Source organism: Scyliorhinus canicula, chromosome 25 (assembly GCF_902713615.1).
Source record: "Scyliorhinus canicula chromosome 25, sScyCan1.1, whole genome shotgun sequence".
In the NCBI taxonomy this organism is placed as follows: domain Eukaryota; kingdom Metazoa; phylum Chordata; class Chondrichthyes; order Carcharhiniformes; family Scyliorhinidae; genus Scyliorhinus; species Scyliorhinus canicula.
In genome coordinates, this window is record NC_052170.1 from 9236770 (window position 1) to 9257145 (window position 20376).

Consider the following 20376-nt stretch of genomic DNA (forward strand, 5'->3'; position numbering starts at 1 on the left):
GGATTCACGCCGCCCCACCGGCGATTCTCCGACCCGGCGGGGGGGGGGGGGGGGGGGGGGTCAGAGAATCCAGCCCCGGGAGCGTGAGACGCAACCCCTTAAGATAACCGAAAAGGGGGCTCCAATCTGTAGGCACATGGGGCACAGACTCCTCGAGGCCACAGGAAATACAGGTGGCCTGGGGTTCCGTCAACGTTTTGTCGCACGGGATTGTTGTGCGCAATATCCTCCATCAGCTCAATCAGCGACGGTGAAGGTAAAGGTAGAGAGTTAAAGCTCAACGACTGACTACAATTAAACACGATTCGCTCAAACCGTGGAGCAGGTGGACAGAAGCCACAAGGCCCCGACGACAAGTTCAATTCCAGGACTTGTAGCACAGAAACCCACGCTGGCGTTTCAGTGTCGTACTGGGGGAGTGCAGCATTGTCAGAGCTGCCGTCTCTTTTCGTGAGATGTTAGATCAGGACGCCCCAACTGCCTGCTTGGGTGACTATCCCACGGGAACTCTTTCAAACAGGAACAGGGAAGTTCTCCCCACCCCCCTCCACCCCTACCCCCCCCCCCCCCCCCCCCCCCACTACCCCCTCCCCCCGCCCCCACCCCAGGCCAATATTTATCCCTCAACTTCACACAAAAAAAGGAAAGGTTATCTGGTCATTATCACGCTGCTGTTTGTGGGATCTTGCTGTGCACAAATTGGCAACTGTGCTTTCTACGTCACAACGCTGACCACATTCCCAGGTGTACTTCATCGTCTGTCAAGAGCTTTGAGAAATCGGGACTCATGAAAGGCGCCATGCAAATGAAAGTCTTCCTTTTATTTTGTGGAGATCAAAGGCAAGAATCTTTCCCATGGTCAAGGGTTTCCTGCCCCAACGCCCGAAGAGTCAGTGGGGAACGCATCCCTGCCGCCCGATGGGACGGAGGTGGGGCTTTCGCCTCTCACTCGGGAGGCAGTCCCGCCTCAGAGAACCACCGGGCTGATGCACCATCAATTGCACAAAGACGAGAGTTGAACACAACTGAGGCTTTATTACACTAAGATGTGTGGCCTCCTACAGCAGCTGGCGAAATGGCTGCTGTACGGGGAGCACACATATTTATACTCCACCTACTGGGCGGAGCCAGCAGGCAGGGACGACCCCCGTACCTGTAGTACTGGGCCTTACCATACATACCCTAATATATACAGCAGTGGTCACTACCACACGAGCCAAGGCCAGGATTGGGACTACGGGCAGTCTCCAGGCTCAAAGTCCTGGAGTCCAGGATCGGGTTAGTATGGGTGGTCTCACGATAAAGAGAGATGGTGGAGAGAGGAGGGGGGGGGAGGGGGGGAGGATGTAGCGCCCATGGTGGAGAGATGGTTATGGGGAGGTGGAAGACCTCATTGGGTGGGTCACCTGATGTGAAAAGGGTGCCACTGGGGGAGGCGTCCAACCCCCCCCCCCCACCCCCACCCCCCCCCCCCCAGTCCCCGTCCCCACGCCTCCATTCCTGACAGAGGCCCAATCAGAGCAGGTTTCCAGCTTGCCGGGGCGGTGACACAGTGGTTAGCACTATTGCCTCACCGCGCCAGGGTCCCAGGTTGGATTCCCGGCTTGGGTCACTGTCTGTGCGGACTCTGCACGTTCTCCCCGTGTCTGTGTGGGTTTCCTCCGGGGGCTCCGGTTTCCTCCCACAAGTCCCGAAAGACGTGCTTGTTAGGTGAATTGGACATTCTGAATTCTCCCTCAGTGTACCCGAACAGGCGCCGGAATGTGGCGACTAGGGGCTTTTCACAGTAACTTCATTGCAGTGTTAATGTAAGCCTACTTGTGACAATAAAGATTATTATTATTACGTTTAAGGCAGAGTTAAGGACATCAAGGGCTATGGGGAAAGTGCAGTAAATGGCACTGAGGTAGATCAGCTGTGATCTAACTGAATTGTGGAGCAGGCTTGAGGGGCTGAATGGCCTACTCCTCCTCCTATTTTCTACGATCGTAAGCCTACAGGGGCAAAATGATACAGAAGGAGGCCATTCGACCCATCTCATGCTGACCCAGCTAGATGCCAAACTATAGCGCAGAAGACCGAGAACTGATACGAGATATGGTTTGAACCATGTGGTGGCCCAGCTCGGCTGAGATTCAGCAACGGTCAACGCCCCAGTACCTCCATCAGCAGCTTGAGTGCGTTGTCATCCCTTATCCGTCCCTCCTTGCGACCCTTTGCAGCCAGGTTTGTAAACCACACACACGGGATCCAGTACTTGTTGTAGGGAGAGTGAAGACTCTCATACTTCTTTCGCTCATCTCTGGTCATGAACCCTGCAAAGGTAACAAGTGGTTCCTTCACAGCTAACAATCCAAGTGCCATTAGCTTGAATACATTGCCCCACCCCCACCCCCGCCATTATCCTTCGGCCTTCAACCAAGGCTTCGCCTGTCAGTTCTGATGGCTTAAGTGGACATTGAAACGCTTTAAGGCGCAACTGGATAAGTGAGCAGGGAATTCTGTTTCCGTGACAACAATATTCATCGAGCTCCTTTAATGTCATTCAAAAGTCCCAAGGCGCATCGCAGGAGCATTCTAAAACTGAATTTGAGCCCCATGTTACGCAGGTGACCAAAATCTTGGCCTAAGAGGTAGGTTTTAATTTGAGGAATGTGCTAAAGGAAGGCGTGAGAGGAGGAGAAGAGTAGGGGAGGGTATTTCCAGCGATCGGGGCCTAGTCAACTGAGGACCAATGATGGAGCGATTCAAACTCGAGGATGCGCAGGAGGCCAGAATTAGAGGAGCGCAGAGATCCTGGAGGGTTGGGGGCAGATTACAGAGGGGGGTGGGGGGGGGGGGGGGGGGGGCAAGGGCATGGAGGGACTTGCAAACAAGGGTGAGAACTTTAAAATCAAGATGTTGCTTGACCAGGAGGCAGTGTAGGTCAGCGAGCGCGGGGGGACAGGTAGCTGGTGCCCATTAGGGCACGGAGGGTAGAATGAGGGGGACCAGACAGAAGTGTATTGGAATGGTCGAGTCTAAAGATGAACAAATGCCAAGACTGCTAAACGGGTTAACTTGTTTATCGGCGTCCTGTGGCCTGCAAGATGGCTGCCATGGTTACCTCAATAAAGCAGGCAGCGGCCAACCACCTTCTTTTTGAGTTGGTATCAATATTTGTTGCCGTTTTCTCGTGGGACGGGTAGGGAAGGGAGATATTTGGAAGCCTGGGTGCAATTATGTCCTGATTCTGCAGGGATTGCACATTCTCAATGCTAAGGGGGCTTTGGGAACAACTAAATGTAGATGGCAACTGGGCACGTCAAGTGTCACACCTCAAAGTGATCTGTGCCACGTGACTGGAATGTCCAAGGCAACATATAAATGCGGTTTTTCCAAGTCAGGATGATAGATTCCGGTGACTCCGGTACCATAGAATAGAATGACACAGCACAGGACGAGGCTGTTCAGCCCATTGCGCCCGTGACAGCTCTTTGAAAGAAGGAGCTGATCGTTCCACCTACCCCGCCCCCCTTTCCCCATGACCACGAATTGATCCAGTCCCTTTTGATGTGCATTATTGGATCTGCGTCCAGCAGCATTAATTCAGGCAGCGCCTTCCGGAACAATTCACTGGGTAAGGTGTTGGGCGGGATTCTCCGCTCCACCGTGTTTCTCGGCGGCGAGGCGGTCTCTACTCCCGGTGGAATTTCCCATTGAAGCCTCCCCGCACCGCCGGGAAACCCGTCGAGTATCCCAACGGTCGGAGAATTCCTTCAGGACAATTTCCATCAAACTGACAGGCCCGCCGTGAGCCCATCTTTCTCTCTTTCACCCCTCCCATCGCTTCCTAAGGAATGGGAATGGCACCTGGGCCTTGCCAGTCCAACCCCCCAAACTCCAGAGACAGGTTCCGAGACGCTCCCAATAGTTGCCTCACCTGCCTCTACCACGTGGTCCATCGTTGGGAAGCGTTTGATGACCGCCGTGCTGACGGAGCGGAGGATGAGGAGGGCGGAGAGGCTGGCGTACCTCATCATCGTGCGGCGGAGCATGCGCCCCCGTTCGTCGGTGCCATGCACGTTCCCGGAGATGACGCACATGAGCCGGTCGGGAAGCGGGATGCTCGTGTATTGGCTCCACCAACGGTTCACCACGAGGGTGACGTAAAACCCTGGGAAGAGGAAAGCAGGCAGGAAATTTATGGAACAGTCCAATTCCGACGACGGAGAATAACCGGGTTTGGGATGAAGCACAACAGCACTTTCAAAGGGACAGCACCGGGAAAAGGAGCCAAATGGCCTCCTTCCATGCTGTAAGTTCTTATGATTCTAACTTGCTACAATTGGGGGGGGGGGGCAAATGACAAAGCTGGATTGCCAGGAGAGTGATTCAAAGGTCAGCGCGGCTGCCTCACAGCGCCAGCGACCCGGGTTCGATTCCAGCCACGGGAGACTGGCTGTGAGCAGTTTGCACCTTCTCCCCGTGTCTGCGTGGGTTCCCTCCGGGTGCTCCGGTTTCCTCCCACCGTCCAAAGATGTGCGTCAGGGTGGATTAGGTGGATTGACCGTGCTAAATTGCCCCTTGGTGTGCAGGGATGTGCGGGTTAGGTTGAGGGGGGGCGGGGGGAGTGAAAAGGGTAGAACGCTCTTTCGAGAGGAGTGGGTGCACATTCGATGGGTCGAATGGCCTGCTCCTGCACTGTCGGGATTCTGCGAAGGATGATTGTGGACTAATGAATTATCGCTCAAAGAAAAAAAACCCAGCAATTTCCATTGGCTTGGGGACATGAGTTAATCAGGTGATCCCCCATCCAAGTGACGAGGTTGTACTCTTCCATTTATTATTTCATGGAATGTCACTAAGGGCGTGTGTGTTTCATATGGGAGCCACTTGCAAGACCAGCATTTGTTACCCATTACCCATTAAGTACGGTGCTCTTTCCAAGAGCCGGTGCAGACTCAATGGGCCGAATGGCCTCCTTCTGCACTGTAGATTCTACGATCACAAATTGCCCTTGTGTTAAGTGGCCATTGCTGTGGATCTGTTGGTTCTGTTAAAAATCAATCACATTGCTGTGGGTCTGGAGTCATAGGTAGACCAGACCGGGTACAGATGGCAGATTTCCACCCATAAAAGGGCATGAGTGAATCTTTACAACCATCGATAACAGTTTCGTAGTCACCATTACTTTCCATTCCAGATTTAGGTAACTGAACTTAAATCCCTCCAGCTGACGGGGTGGGATTTGAACCCGTGTCCCCAAAGCCTGGGCCTTTGGGTCATTAGTCCGATGATCTGACCACATATGCCGCTGTTTCCCTGTCTGGGATAGTGGATTGTGCTAAAGTGACCTACCCCAGACATCAAGGACTGGTTAGTCCTGCGGCCTTGGTCTACTGGTGCCCTGATTCAATTCCAGCTCAAGTTGACAGAGGTCAAGAGATTGTCTCTCTCTCGTCAGCTGTCAGGTGTTGAAGTCATGTGATTTGGAGGGTTTTTAGCAGGGGGAAAAAACTGCATTCGCATCATGACTTAAAATTGCTTTAAAGTACAGCACTTGTTATATCGGCTAACATATCAGCCATCCAGTACGCCAGGTCCCGCAAATAGGAATCAGATGAATGTTGTATCTGCTTTTGTTGATGTGATGCTGGTGGGACTAATGCTGGGCAAGACACCCCAGGAACGATTCGCCAGTCCTGGACAACAGGAGGGGTTTTTTTGCGGCAAGATAATATCTCAATTAATAAGAATAATAATCGCTTATTGTCACAAGTGGGCTTCAATGAAGTTACTGTGAAAAGCCCCTAGTCGCCACATTCCGGCGCCTGTTCGGGGAGGCCGGTACGGGAATTGAACCCGCGCTGCTGGCCTTGTTCTGCATTACAAGCCAGCTAATTAGCCCAGTGTGCTAAACCAGCCAATCGTCCAGCTCTGGGCACCTCCAAATATTTGGAGCACCGCGATTGGAAAGGGAAGGGGGAAGAGAGAGATGGAGGGTGGGGGGTGATTAACGCCGCATCAGAGCCACCGTGCATGTCACAGCAAAGCTTGGCCAAGGTGCCAGCTCTCAGAAAATAGACGTTGTCCATCTCGGGCAGTTGGCATCTTGCCTTTGGTTGGTTGGTTAATTGTTTTGTGAAAAGTCAACATGGAGTTGTGGTGACGACACAAGTGAACAAGCCGTAGTTATGGACAATCGTTAAAATTAGAATAAAGGGCCGGGTTTTCCAACACTTCCCGGCAGAAAGACGGCGGGTTCCCCAGCGATCAGCCACGCCGCAGACTTCAGCCGGGGGCCAGAAGATCCCACCGACGGCCGATGGTGAGCCTCCTCCACTGCAGAAGGAGGCCGTTCGGCCCATCCTCCGAAACAGCACCCCACCGAGGCGCACCACCCTGCCCTGTCCCCGTAACCCCATCTAACCTGCACATCTGTGGACACTAAGGGGCAATTTAGCACGGCCAATCCAGCTAACCTGCACATCTTTGGGCTGTGGGAGGAAACTGGAGCACCCGGAGGAAACCCACGCAGACACAGTATAAAATAATAGAGGGGTTGCACAATCATGCAAATTTCAGTATGCAAACAATTAGAATATGTTTCAAATTGCAAGTTTCTTTAGTTTATAAAAAGGAAATGCTGCTGGTATTAAGTCCACAGATCGTATGTTGTCATGTTGAGTTCATTAAATTCTCAGTCTTTGACATACTAATGATCAGCTTAGTAGAATAGGGGATTGGGTTGGCTTGTGGTTTACTCGTTCTGCATTTTAATTGCCGATTGGCTTTTATTTTCTCCTGAACACCATCGCACATTTATTTTGGGTGGCTGTGGAAAGAGATCGGAGTTCACTGAGAGCAAAGATGCTTCGCATCCCTGCCACCATGTCGTATTGAGCTGGTCTTTTGTACAAAACAACAGCTGGCAATGTGGATGGCGCAACGCATTGGAACTCCCTTGATCACGTGCGGTCAAGTTCCACTCCATGGCCTCCACCTTCCCTTATTGACACGTGAATCATTGTGAAGGAGGGAAATATTGAAGGAATGTGTTGGCAGGTTGGGGGTATCGCAGAGGTATCCCGCCTGCCTCCTTCTCACAAATGGGCGGGGGTGCCATTTTGGCCTCTCTCACTGAAAACAACGGTAGCATTGCCCTGGGCGAGAGCAGCTTTCTGGGCTCAGGTCTGGGATCGAACCAAGTTGCTTTCTACTCTCAGCTGATCATTGGATAGCTTCGGCAGGGGGTGGAGGGCTGCATGCTGTACCCCAATCCCTGGGAGGGGTAGAAGACGTGTGGCTGCCTTGACCAATCGTAAATCTTTTGATCAGGATAGCGATAGGCCGAATGGCTTCTGTCTGCACTGTAGGGGTGCTATGTTCTCGGGAATTAAGTCGCCGCTGCCTGGCGAATTGGGTTTACCAAGTGTAGAGTGGAAGATCCCAGAGGCCTGTTCACAATAAGCTCCAAACAGTGAGTCTCTGGCCTCAGACAGGCTATGCGAAAAGTGGAAATTGGAATCAAACCTCTACCTACCAAAAATAAAACTGAACAAGCCATGTCCAATCTACTTGCTTCTCAATAACAATGCAACAAGGCCAGAGGACTTAGACTAGGAGGTGAGGTAAGAGAATCCTGTTCATCCAGAAATCTTAGAAAAGGTGTGGGGGTAAAGTAAACAAAAATACAACGATTAAATCAAGTAAACCTACCGAGCACAAACGCCATTGGTATCAGGTTAGCATAGTGGTTACAATACAAGGCCAGTTTCTCAAAGTATCTCTTCTGCTCTTCCATCAGTACGAACCTTTGACAGAAATTAAAATCACAAAATGTTTAAATCGAACGGACTATCCGCAGACTTTTTTCTCCATTTCCAGCCATTAGGTGCGGACTCGATGGGCCGAATGGCTTACTCCTGCACTGTATGGATGTACAGGTGGAGCAACTTCAGCCTGTCATTGGGGAGCAATCCAAAACTCATCCCATTGCCCGGCTTTCCCTGTATCACTCTGTATCTCCCTCTGCTTCAAATGTTTATCCACTTTTACAGCCAGCATTACCTGAACTATTCCCTTCGGGAAACCAGTCCATGTTCTAACAACACTCTGCGTAGAAGTTTCTCCTGATCTTGCCAATTGGTGAGAGATGATACTGATCCTTGCTCAGTTCTACATTTAATTACCGGAGTGAGAAATTGCAAGCACGCGCCTCCTAACCCGACCACACTGCTATTCTAATGAGTGCCTCGTTATATCTACTCAGGCGAAACCCCAATAAATTCCCTCCATTTGTATATAATTAAACACAATCGATGCACAATGACGGGCAGCACGGTAGCACAGTGAGTAGCACCGTGGTTTTACAGCACCAGGGTCCCAGGTTTGATTCCCGGCTTGGGTCACTGTCTGTGCGGAGTCTGCATGTTCTCCCCGTGTCTGCGTGGGTTTCCTCCGGGTGCTCCGGTTTCCTCCCACAAGTCCAGAAAGACGCGCTTGTTAGGTAATTTGGACATTCTGAATTCTCACTCTGTGTACCCAAACAGGTGCCGGAGTGTGGCGACTAGGGGCTTTTTACAGTAACTTAATTGCAGTGTAAACCTACTTGTGACAATAAAGATTATAATTATCAATCTCCCTCTGAGAATTTTAGCCCCAGTGACTATTCAGATGTCTCCACATCCAGAGTCAAGGATTTCCAAACGGTGAGTCACTGAGTAGATGCCTGCAGCCACCCCCTCAAGGGCAGTTAGGGACGAGCAATAAATGCTGCACTAACCAGTGATGCTCACATTCCGGGAAATAATATTTTTAGAAGAGACCCAGATCCTGTCTTATACCTAGGAACACTTGGGCAAAATTCAGGAAGAAGAGGCATCTTTGGGAGCACAAGGTTCAGAAATGTCCGGCCCTCTGTGACTCATTATCCAGGCTGGCAGTGCCCAAACACGGAGCCAACCCTACGGAATACACTTTGGGTTGTGAGGGCGAGACCCACACAGGCACGGGGAGAATGTACAAACTCCACACGGACAGTGACCCGGGGCCGGAATCGAACCCGGGACCTCAGCGCCGAGAGGCAGCAGTCTTCGTTTAACAGGTGAGATGGTGAGCATGAACTGGCTATTTGAATGTTAGCGGGAAATGACAACCAATCAGGCACAGACCTCTGTCACGAGATAGCATCAGAGTGTCAAAGAATTTGCCTCAGGGGTTTTCCCCTTCCTGAGCACCGGGTCTTCAGGTGAGTTTGAGCACCCCTTAGTTGGGCAGCAGGGCGGCGCAGTGGTTAGCACTTCTGCCTCACGGACCCGGGTTCGATCCCGGCTCTGGGTCACTGTCCGTGTGGAGTTTGCACGTTCTCCCCGTGTCTGCATGGGTCTCGCCCCACAGCCCAAAGATGTGCAGGGTAGGTGGATTGGCCACGCTAAATTGCCCCCTAATTGGAAAAAAATGATTTCATAGATTTCATAGAATTTACACTGCAGAAGGAGGCCATTCGGCCCATCGAGTCTGCACCGGCTCTTGGAAAGAGCACCCCCACCCAAGCCCACACCTCCACTCTATGCCCGTAACCCAGCAACCCCCACCCAACATTACGGGCAATTTTGGACACTAAGGGCAATTTAGCATGGCCAATCCACCTAACCTCCACATCTTTGGACTGCGGGAGGAAGCCGGAGCACCCAGAATTGGGTACTCTAATTTTTTTTTAAGTTCCCCATAGTTGGGTGGAAGGAGGGGGCAGGGAGGGAGGGGTGGTCACTTAACCCACCTTTTAAAAAAAATTTTTACAGTACACAATTCTTTTTTCCCAATTAAGGGGCAATTTGGTGCTCAGAACAACCACGAGGTCAGAATCACGATGGGGCGACAGTGGACACCATTAAATACACGGCAGGTTCGCCCAGCCCCGCGTTTACTAACCTGTAAGCTACGCTGAGGATTGCGTACATGAAGGAGAAGACGAGGAATTCTTTGTAGAGGAGTTTGTAGATGCTGCCTTTCCATAGAACCAGCAGTTTGGAGAAACTGCAGAAGCGGACGTTAGCGACTCTGGCTGTGTAGGTGATGGTCATTCCTCGAGTTGCCAAAGACCTTGTTCAACGTGAGAGAGAGAGAGATGGAGAAAGGGTTCCGGAGAAGCTGGAGGAAAGAGTAGTTCAGAGATTCAATTCTGCGCGGCTGAAAGGTAAACGTCAACCTTGGTTTTCTGTGCTGAGAACGGTGGGGGGTCACCCTCAGCAACAGGGAAGATACAGAACATGAGAAAGGGCTAAGAGGCTACCAAATGGAGAGATCAATCATACCAATGCTCGGAGATATTTGGCTTCGGCACTCCAGGGATCCAAGTGGGATTCAATCCTGAGGCATCCACATGGGCAGCTTCAGACCGACTGGAAAAAAACGTAGGAAAGGGGGGGAAAAAGTTATATTTTTAAAAAGAGTGACAACCAATTGATTTGTCTTCTACCCTACTCCCCGCCCACCACATCGAGCCAACATTCTTCCCTCCTCCAGGAGGTATCGGGATTTGGTTCTGAGAGCACGGTAGCATTGTGGATAGCACAATTGCTTCACAGCTCCAGGGTCCCAGGTTCGATTCCCGGCTTGGGTCACTGTCTGTGCGGAGTCTGCACATCCTCCCTGTGTGTGTGTGTGGGTTTCCGCCGGGTGCTCCGGTTTCCCCCCACAGTCCAAAGATGTGCGGGTTAGGTGAATTGGCCGTGCTAAATTGCCCTTAGTGTCCAAAATTGCCCTTAGTGTTGGGTGGGGTTACTGGGTTATGGGGATAGGGTGGAGGTGTTGACCTTGGGTAGGGGGCTCTTTCCAGGAGCCGGTGCAGACTCGATGGGCCGAATGGCCTCCTTCTGCACTGTAAATTCTATGTAAATACTCCAGTATCTCAATGGTGTAGCAAGAGAGAACGGTGATTGGGTCTGTGACAATAAAAGGCCAGACAATTTAGAGCAGTGTTTCCCTGGGACCCATTTTTACCAACCGACCATCCTTTGGGACCCACGCCGGCCGACTTTCGCGACCCACGCCGGCCGATATTCGCGACCCACCATTTTCTCTTGCTTTTAATGCGAGAGGTGCCCCTGGGCTTATATTCTGTAGTCTAGAATAATGAAGAAGGAGAACTGATCTCATTGGAACGGGCACTATTCTCTCAGGACCCTACAGAGCAGATGCAGAATGTAACTTTTCCTCAGATGGGTGATTTACAGTCTGCAAATGCGATGATTTTAGACATAGCGGAGGAGGAATTACTTAACTCAAAGTATTGTGAATCTTTTTAACCTCTAAAATTCACTATCAAAGGGGGTTCTGCAGACTCAGCCATTGGGCATATTCAAGACAAATGCATGAAGACTGAATTGAATTTAAAATAATTATGCTCCTGGGTGACGCTGATGTCAGGAGGAGGCGGTGTTTCTCTCCAGGCTCCGGGAATGAGCACTGATGAGCGGGTATGCATGTGCAGCATGCCCGCATTATTAAAGCCTTCATATTTAAAGCCGTTGCTACTGAATTCCCCCGATCAGGAACTCCACGAAGGATGGCTCCACGACGCTCCCAACACCCGCCCGCGACCCATCCGCAGGTCGTGACCCCCACTTTGAAAATGCCTGCTTTAGAGAAGAGGCAATGCAAAGTCAATAATCTGATTCCAAAGGGGGAGCAGGAGCAGAAAGGGGTATATGTGCACAAATAACTAAAAGTGGCAACTCATTAGTGGTTGAGAGCGGGGTTGATAAAGTATTTGGGCTCCAGGACATTATCAAAGATTACAAAAGCAAGGAAGTTATGATAAACCTGTATTAAACACTAATTTTTTAAAAAATAAATTAAGAGCACCCAATTATCTTTTCCAATTAAGGCACATTTAGCATGGCCAATCCACCTACCCTGCACATCATTTTGGGTTGTGGGGGTGAGACCCACGCAGACACGGGGAGAATGTGCAAACTCCACACGGACAGTGACCCAGGGCCAGGATCGAACCAGGGTCCTCGGCGCCGTGAGTCAGCAGTGCTAACCACTGTGCCACCGTGCCATCCCTTGAAACACTGGTTCAGTCTCAACTGGAGTATTTGCTTCCAGGCGTGGACACCATACTTTAGGAACAATGCGAAGGCATTGGAGAGAGAGCGGAGAAAGATTCTCCAGAACGGTTCCAGTTACTGGGTAGATTGGAGGAGCTGGGGCCGTTCTCCTTGGAGGACTACAGGAAGCAAAGTATCGTACACACCCCTGTCAGCATCAACGGAGCCGAGGTGGAGATGGTTGACAGCTTCAAATTCCTGGAGGTGCATATCTCCAAAAATCTGTCCTAGTCCACCCACGTCGAGGTTACCACCAGGAAAGCACAACAGCGCCTATACTTCCTCAGGAAACTAAGGAAATTCAGCATGTCCACATTAACCCTGTGGTAGGCTATATTAGGGGTATCGCGGTACCTAGGTGGGATGTACCTTATACTGTAGTATGAGTGGTAGAACCTGCCTGCTGGTTCCGCCCAGCAGGCGGAGTATAAGAGTCTGTGTTTCACCCACAGCAGTCATTCTGTACTGGAGCTGCTGGGGTAACTACTTGTTCATTAAAGCCTTCAATTGGACTACAATCTCGCTTCAATAGAGATTGATCGTGCATCAACCCTTACCAACTTTTACAGATGCACCATAGAAAGCATCCTATCGGGCTGCATCACAGCCTGGTATGGCAACTGCTCGGCCCAGGACTGCAAGAAACTTCAGAGAGTCGTGAACACCGCCCAGTCCATCACACAAACCTGCCTCCCATCCATTGACTCCGTCTACACCTCCCGCTTCCTGGGGCTGGCAGAAGAATATTTTTCACTGTACTTCGGTACACGTGACAATAAACAAATCCAATCCAACCCAAGAGAGCAGATTTGACAGACGATTTGGTGGAGGTGTTCAAAACCTTGAGGGATTGAAACAATGTAGATAGCGAGGGACTGTTCCCGGTTGACAAAAGGACGGAGAGCCAGAGGACAACTGATTTGAGGCGATTGCTAAGAAGGGAGGAAGATGGGCGACATGAGGAAAAGCCTTCTTAGGCAACGAGCGGTTAGGATTGGGAATGCACTGTCTGAGAGTATGCTAGAGGCAGATTCTATTGTGATTTTCAAAGAAGAATTGGATCATTGTCTAAGGGAACAACACTTTCAGGGGGAAAAGGCAAAGGAGATGGACCAGCTGATTTGCACTTGCAGAGGGTTGGCATGGCCACAATGGGCTGAATGGCCTCATTCTGTGCTGTAACCACTCTTGGGTGCCAAGATAGCCTCCAGACTGACCCTAAATTGCCTTAGCACCCATAGGTGGGTCTATTGGCCAGGAAAGAGATGAATTAAACTCCCTTGCTATGGGTGTTCTTGGAAGCTGGATGAGCTCAAACAAGGAAGTCGTTGGACTGGATTCTCCGTTGGCGGGATCCTCCACTTCGCTAGCAGCGCATCCATGCCCGTGGATTTCCCGATGGCGTGGGGGTGCCCACAATGGGACCCCATTGGCCGGCTGCCGGGACGGAGGATCCTGTTGCTGGCGGGGGTGCGCCGCACCAGAAAACGGGTGTGGTGGGTCAGAGAATCCTGCCCCCTTGGTCTACTGTATTCCTAAGGCCATAAGACGATAAGACGTAGGAGGAGAATTAGGCCATTCAGCCATCGAGATTGCTCCATCATTCAATCATGTTTGATATGTTTCTCATCCCCATTCTCCTGCCTTCGTCCCATAAAACTGATCCCATTATTAGTCAAGAACCATGGTAGCACAGTGATTAGCACTGTTGTTTCACAGCTCCAGGGTCCCAGGTTTGATTCCCGGCTTGGGTCACTCTCTGTGCGGAGTCTGCACGTTCTCCCCGTGTCTGCGTGGGTTTCCTCCGGGTGCTCCGGTTTCCTCCCACAAGTCCCGAAAGACGTGCTGTTAGGTGAATGGGACATTCTGAATTCTCCCTCAGTGTACCCGAACAGGCGCCGGAGTGTGGCGACTAGGGGATTTTCACAGTAACTTCATTGCAGTGTTAATGTAAGCCTACTTGTGACAATAAAGATCATTATTATGATCTCTGTCTTAAAGGCACTCAGTGATTTGGCCTCCACAGCCTTCTGCAGCCATGAGTTCCACAGATTCACCACCGCTGAAGAAATTCCTCTTCATCTCTGTTTTAAAGGATCATCCCTTCAGTCTGAGGCTGTGCCTTTGGGTTCTATTTTCTCCTACTAGTGGAAACATCCTCTCCACGTCCACTCTATCTAAGCCTCTCTGTGTTCTGTAAGTTTCAATAAGATCCCCTCTCATCCTTCTAAACTCCATCGAGTACAGACCAAGAACCAGTGGGGCAGCACGGTAGCATTGTGGATAGCACAACCGCTTCACAGCTCCAGGGTCCCAGGTTCGATTCCAGCTTGGGTCACTGTCTGTGTGGAGTCTGCACATCCTCCCCGTGTGTGTGTGGGTTTCCTCCGGGTGCTCCGGTTTCCTCCCACAGTCCAAAGATGTGCAGGTTAGGTGGATTGGCCCTGGATAAATTGCCCTTAGTGTCCAAAATTGCCCTTAGTGTTGGGTGGGGTTACTGGGTTATGGGGATAGGGTGGAGGTGTTAACCTTGGGTAGGGTGCTCTTTCCAAGAGCCGGTGCAGACTCGATGGGCCAAATGGCCTCCTTCTGCACTGTAAATTCTATCTATCTAACCCTCAACTGCTCCTCATATGACAAGCTCTTCATTCCAGGGATCATTCTTGTGAACCTCCTCTGGACCCTCTCCAAGCCCAGCACATCCTTCCTTAGATACGGGGCCCAAAACTGCTCACAATATTCCAAGAGTCTGGAGCGTGTTGTAAGCTTGGAAAATCAAACTCCCTTAAAATAAATTGGCGTCGCTAGAATGGCAGTTCTTCAGAGTTGCCAGTTGGTCCTGCTATTTTCACCTTTGAAAATAGTGCCTTAAAAAGAGTTAGTCCACTAAATATGTTATACTTCTGCAGTGCAGCAAATCTAATTTAATTTCTATGAGTAATAGTTACAGCTTATTAAACAGCAGACTTCGATAATCAGTTTACTAAAGCCGAGTCAGTGTAAATATCACCAATCTTCTCTTGGTGCTCCTCAAGGACCCAGATAATGATATTGTCGATGTAAAACAAGGGAATAATCTCGTCTCTGACTAATTGTGTAAACCGGGCGGAACGGGTTTGGCCCTGCCCGTTGTACATCGCTCCCAATTTTGGTTTGCATTGAAGTCAGCAGCGATGAATTTGGGAACAGAATACAGAACCAGCAGCTGCCCTGAAATTGGCCATATCACACCAGAGTTAAGACGATCCCATCCTGCTCCCAGGCACACGCAGACACTTCAGTGTGAGGCCACCCGAGTCTGTAACCTGTGCAGCTACAATTACAAGGGCGAAATTCAAACCGAATGAACGATTACAGAACGGACAAAGGCATTCACACAAACGTCGTTGGAAAATGTCTTACGTCGGGTTTTAGCTGTCAGTTTATGCCACCCTCACTCTGCAACCCATCCAGAGACATTCGACAATCTGGACCGTCAACTCTGGATTTCACAGAAGACGCAGTCTCTTCAATCCTTAATCTAAAAACCACATTAATATTACTTCAAGAAACATTGTCTTAATGTCCCTTGGACAAACCCCCATCAGATTTGGTGGTGGATGTGGAACCACAGACTGTTAGGTTGCAGGAAGGTTATGTATAATTCAATTCGGACTCTCCTGATGGCTCAGTGACCATCTACAGTAGTACTAAAATCAACATAACGCCCGGTTTGTTCCCAAACCAACTCTCAACTTTTTATTAAAAGTTTAAATCCTTCCATCTCCTCGTCTCTGTAGCTTTCTCCAATTCTTGTCTTCTGTCTGCACCCAATTAATACCCCCAATTAATACTCCTACCCCCAATTAATACCCCCTACCCCCAATTAATACCCCCTACCAACAATTAATGCCCCCACCCCCAATTAATACCCCCGACCAATAATTCCCCCTACCAACAATTAATACCCCCAATTAATACCCCCTACCAACAATTAATACTCCCAATTAATACCCCCTACCAACAATTAATACCCCCAATTAATGCCCCACCCCCAATTAATACCCCCCACCAACAATTAATACCCCCTACCAACAATTAATACTCCCAATTAATACCCCCTACCAACAATTAATACTCCCAATTAATACCCCCTACCAACAATTAATACCCCCAATTAATGCCCCTACCCCCAATTAATACCCCTGACCAACAATACCCCCTACCAACAATTAATACCCCCAAGTAATGCCCCTACCCTCAATTAATACCCCCCACCAACAATTAATACTCCCAATTAATACCCCCTACCAACAATTAATACCCCCAATTAATGCCCCTACCCCCAATTAATACCCCCCACCAACAATGAATACCCCCTACCAACAATTAATACTCCCAATTAATACCCTCTACCAACAATTAATACCCCCTATCCTTAATTAATGTCCCCAATTAATGCCCCTAGCCCAATTAATACCCCCTACCAACAATTAATACTCCCAATTAATACCCCCTACCAACAATTAATACACCAATTAATACCCCTTACCCCCACTTAATACCCCAACTAGTGCCCCAAATTAATACCCCCAATTCCTTTGCCCTGCCATTGGCACCCATAACATCAAGCATCTAAACCTGAAATTCACAACACAAACCTCTCTAACCTCTAACTCTCTGCTATTTCTTAAAGCTACCACCTAATACTTCATTGGCCAACACCCATACTCCTCATACCTAATTGCCCCTTGAGAAGGTGGTGGTGAGCCACCTTCTTGAACCGCTGTGGTCCATGTGGTGTAGGTATACCCACTATGCTGTTGGGGAGGGTTCCAGGATGTTGCCCCAGCAACAGTGAAGGAACGGACAATATATTTCCAAGTCAGGATGGTGAGAGACTTGGAGGGGAACCTCCAGGTGGTGGGGTTCCCAGGTATCTGCTGTCCTTGAACTTCCAGATGGTAGAGGTCATGGGTTTGGAAGGTGCAGTGGAAGGAGTCTTGATGGGTGGCTACAGTGCATCTTGTAGATGGTACACACGGCTGCCACTGTGCGCCGATGGTGGAGGGAGTGAATGTTCGGCACGGTGGGGTAGTTGCCAAGGATGTTTTACCACGTTAAAGGTTTCAAGCCAATGCAATGTGCTGTTATCCAATGCCCGGGCTGGGTTAGGTAGGATTGTTCAAATTGGTGCCAGTCTAAATATGCAGACCACATCTGCTGCCAACCCCTGCTTTGGGTAAGAAGCTCACACACATATTGGCATTAAGCAACCTCATCCCCTAAAATAAAACAGTCCAATTAGCTGGCTGTGATGCCTCCTATAGTCCATCAGCCTGCTGATTCTCACCGGGTCCAGGAATGAAATAAGGTAAGCTGAGGGTTGAATATATGCACACACATACACACACACACACACACATGGGGTCAGGATCTTCAGAAATGCAAAACTTAGAAGCCATGGCAGTCCCATTAAGGTCGGTGGCAAATGATGAACATGATCATCGCCTTTTGCAAAGTTAAAAAAAATCAAACAGTTTTCCTACCGTCACACAAGGGGCTGAATAAAACTCTCTCTGTATCTCCGGCTACCTTCCACCCAGCCCATCACCAGGCGAGTAGCTGCTTCAACCAAGTCGGTGCAGTTATTCGATTCTGCAAAGGGACAACCCTCTGCTCCGCCCTCAACCCCTCCCCGGGTCGGTGAACTGCAACTTCTCCAACTTTGAGGCAACTTTTATTTTGCCACGGGGAGCGATGCAGAAAGTACAGCCCCCCCCCCCCCCCCCCCCCCCCCCCCCCCCCCCCCCCCCCGCACAACTACCAAAAGAAACATCTTGTTGGGTTTAATATCCAACCCCATGTCACAGCCACCACCAGCTTCTCTCCTCACGTTAATAATCACTGTTCTTCTCTTTAATAATACACCGTGATTTAATTAGCAGATCTCAGAATCTCCCACCTCCTTGTGTTCCTCCATCTCAATTTATACACCCAGGGGGAAGGGGAGGGGGCCTCAACTTCATTATTAAGCAGATTAAAAAGCCTGTCCTTGCACATTTCGTTCAGAAATTTATTTCCAAACCTATTCCTTGATCATTTATACTATGCAGACAGAGGCTTGTCCAGGACTTTAACCTCGTCCTTATGCTGTCAACCTGTCCTCTATTTTCTGTCTGTTAGTGTAAATAGGTATCTTTGTGTGTGTGTGTGTGTGTGTGTGGAGGGGGTAATGTCAGTTCAGGATGAAGCTTATATCCTTAATTAGACCCCTCTTCCCTTCCCAGGAGCGAAACCTACTAACCTGAACAGGAAATTATCCCTAAAGGGAAACATTCATTATCTTCTCAGATTCCTGGCTAGCCAACTGGTTATTCCTGCCCAGCAGCGAAGGGCAGTGGTGGGAATGTCAACTGTCATGGACACAGGGTCAGTGCAGATGTTTTAAAGGGAGGTCGGTTCTGAAGCAACGTCGTGTGTTGCGATAACATCTCTCCTCGAACCTCTGGCTTCAAGTCTGACTCCAGGGTTTGATGACCAAGGATTTGTAATAAAAGCAAAAAACTGTGGATGTTTGAAAGGATGGCGCTAACTTTTATCTGTATGGCACATGACTCGGGTGCAATTCTGGCCTAAATCGTTTTTTAAATCGTTCATGAGTGTCGCTGGCTGCACCAGCATTTATTGCCCTTCCATAATTGCCCTTGAGGGGGCAGTTAAGACTCACAGTGGAGTCTGAAGTCACATGTAGGCCAGACCAGGTAAGGACGGCAGATTTCCTTCCCTAAAGGACCCAGATGGGTTTTTTTTGACAGGCGACAATGGTTTCATGGTCATCGTTAGACTTTTAATTCCACTAATTTTATTGAGTTTAAATTCCATCAGCTGCCGTGGTGGGATTTGAACCCGGGTCCCCAGATCGTTATCCTGGGTGTACTGGATTGCTAGTCCAGCGACAATGCCGCTATGCCACCACCTCTCCGTCTGTGTGGAGTTTGCACTTTCTCCCCGTGTCTGCATGGGTTTACTCTGGGTGCTCCAGTTTCCTCCCGCAGTCCAAAGATGTGCGGGTTAGGTGGGGTTACGGGGCTAGGGTGGGAGGTGTGGGCCTGGATAGGGCCCTCTCTGAGAGGGTCGATGCAGACGCGATGGGCCAAAATGCCTCCTTCTGCACTGCAGGGATTCCATGGTTCTATCTAATTACATACAAGCTGGCTTTGAGGCTTCCGAAATGATGGCAATTAGACACGGTGGGGGTGTGGAGGAACTTCAGGATGAACGAACTAAAGTGGACTCGATACCTTCCCTCAGCTGTAATTATTGTGAGATCTCCACAGCTTATGTGGGATCTTGCTGTGCGCAGGTTTGCGCCCGTTGAATGGCTCTAGCACAGCTGCTAGGCAGAAACCTCAATTCAAATCTTCAAACCTAAAATCCGTTTCAAATCGGACTTCGGTAAAGCAGGCCCTAACCGTGTGCGAGAGTGTGACAGGTGTTATACTCGGGAGTCGGTTAGCTCAGATGGCTGGGTGGCTGTTTCGCGAGTTCAATTCCCGTACCGGCTGAGGTGATTCATGAAAGCCCCGTCTTCCCACCTTGCCCCTGGCCTGAGGTGTGGCGGCCCTCCAGTTAAATCACCACCAGTCAGCTCTGGAAGGGGAAAGCAACCTATGGTTCTCTGTGGCAACATTTCCATGTTACGTGATAGCGAGGTGTCAGCTTGTTTAAGACCTCTCCTTGTTTCAATATCCAATGATCACCAGGCTCAGATGTTAAGAAGGCTGGTGACTCACTTTATGTACCAGGAGACCATGACAAGTTCTGCCTTAATTTTGCCTAAAGTCCAAAGTATTTAGTAGCAATATCTGTAAACATACCATTTATAACATCTCCTGGATTATTCACTTTACCTTCCTAAAGATACATGCCTGTACAACTTTCTCAGAAACAGCAACAATATCAAATCTAACATGCCTCATATTTGTAATGAGTGACTCCTTTAGGGTTTAATGGTGTCACTTATGTTGACGTAACTCACTCAGGAAAACAAACACATCCTCAAATACTTCAGTCGGTTCACAATGTTGCCCCACCCTTTTGAACCACAAATCCCACTCTTCAGGTCCCATCTAAGCACTTTCACCTGAAACTTTCTCCTGTTTCTCACGGTTAGAGCCGTTTAAACAAGCAGAAGGTGGAGACGAGCGGTTGTTCTTTGCTCCTAGTCCCCAGCTTCACCAACGTTACCCCCTCCCCCAAATTGTGTCACGAGCTGCTTCACATTTCAGACGTTCCC

General features: G+C 49.7%; 1 protein-coding gene across 1 annotated transcript in view; it reads right to left on the bottom strand.

The window, feature by feature from the left end:
• Nucleotides 1-10389, bottom strand: part of best2 (bestrophin 2) — a 29618-nt gene extending 19229 nt beyond the window's left edge. Inside the window, exons 1-5 of the mRNA XM_038784866.1 lie at nt 10299-10389; nt 9916-10134; nt 7702-7796; nt 3923-4156; nt 2161-2315 (exon numbers count right to left, since the gene is read on the bottom strand). Coding sequence (XP_038640794.1) covers nt 2161-2315; nt 3923-4156; nt 7702-7796; nt 9916-10067 — 636 coding nt within the window. The 5' untranslated portion in view covers nt 10068-10134; nt 10299-10389. The remainder of the gene's footprint in view (nt 1-2160; nt 2316-3922; nt 4157-7701; nt 7797-9915; nt 10135-10298) is intronic.
• Between the last annotated feature and the right edge of the window lie 9987 nt (nt 10390-20376).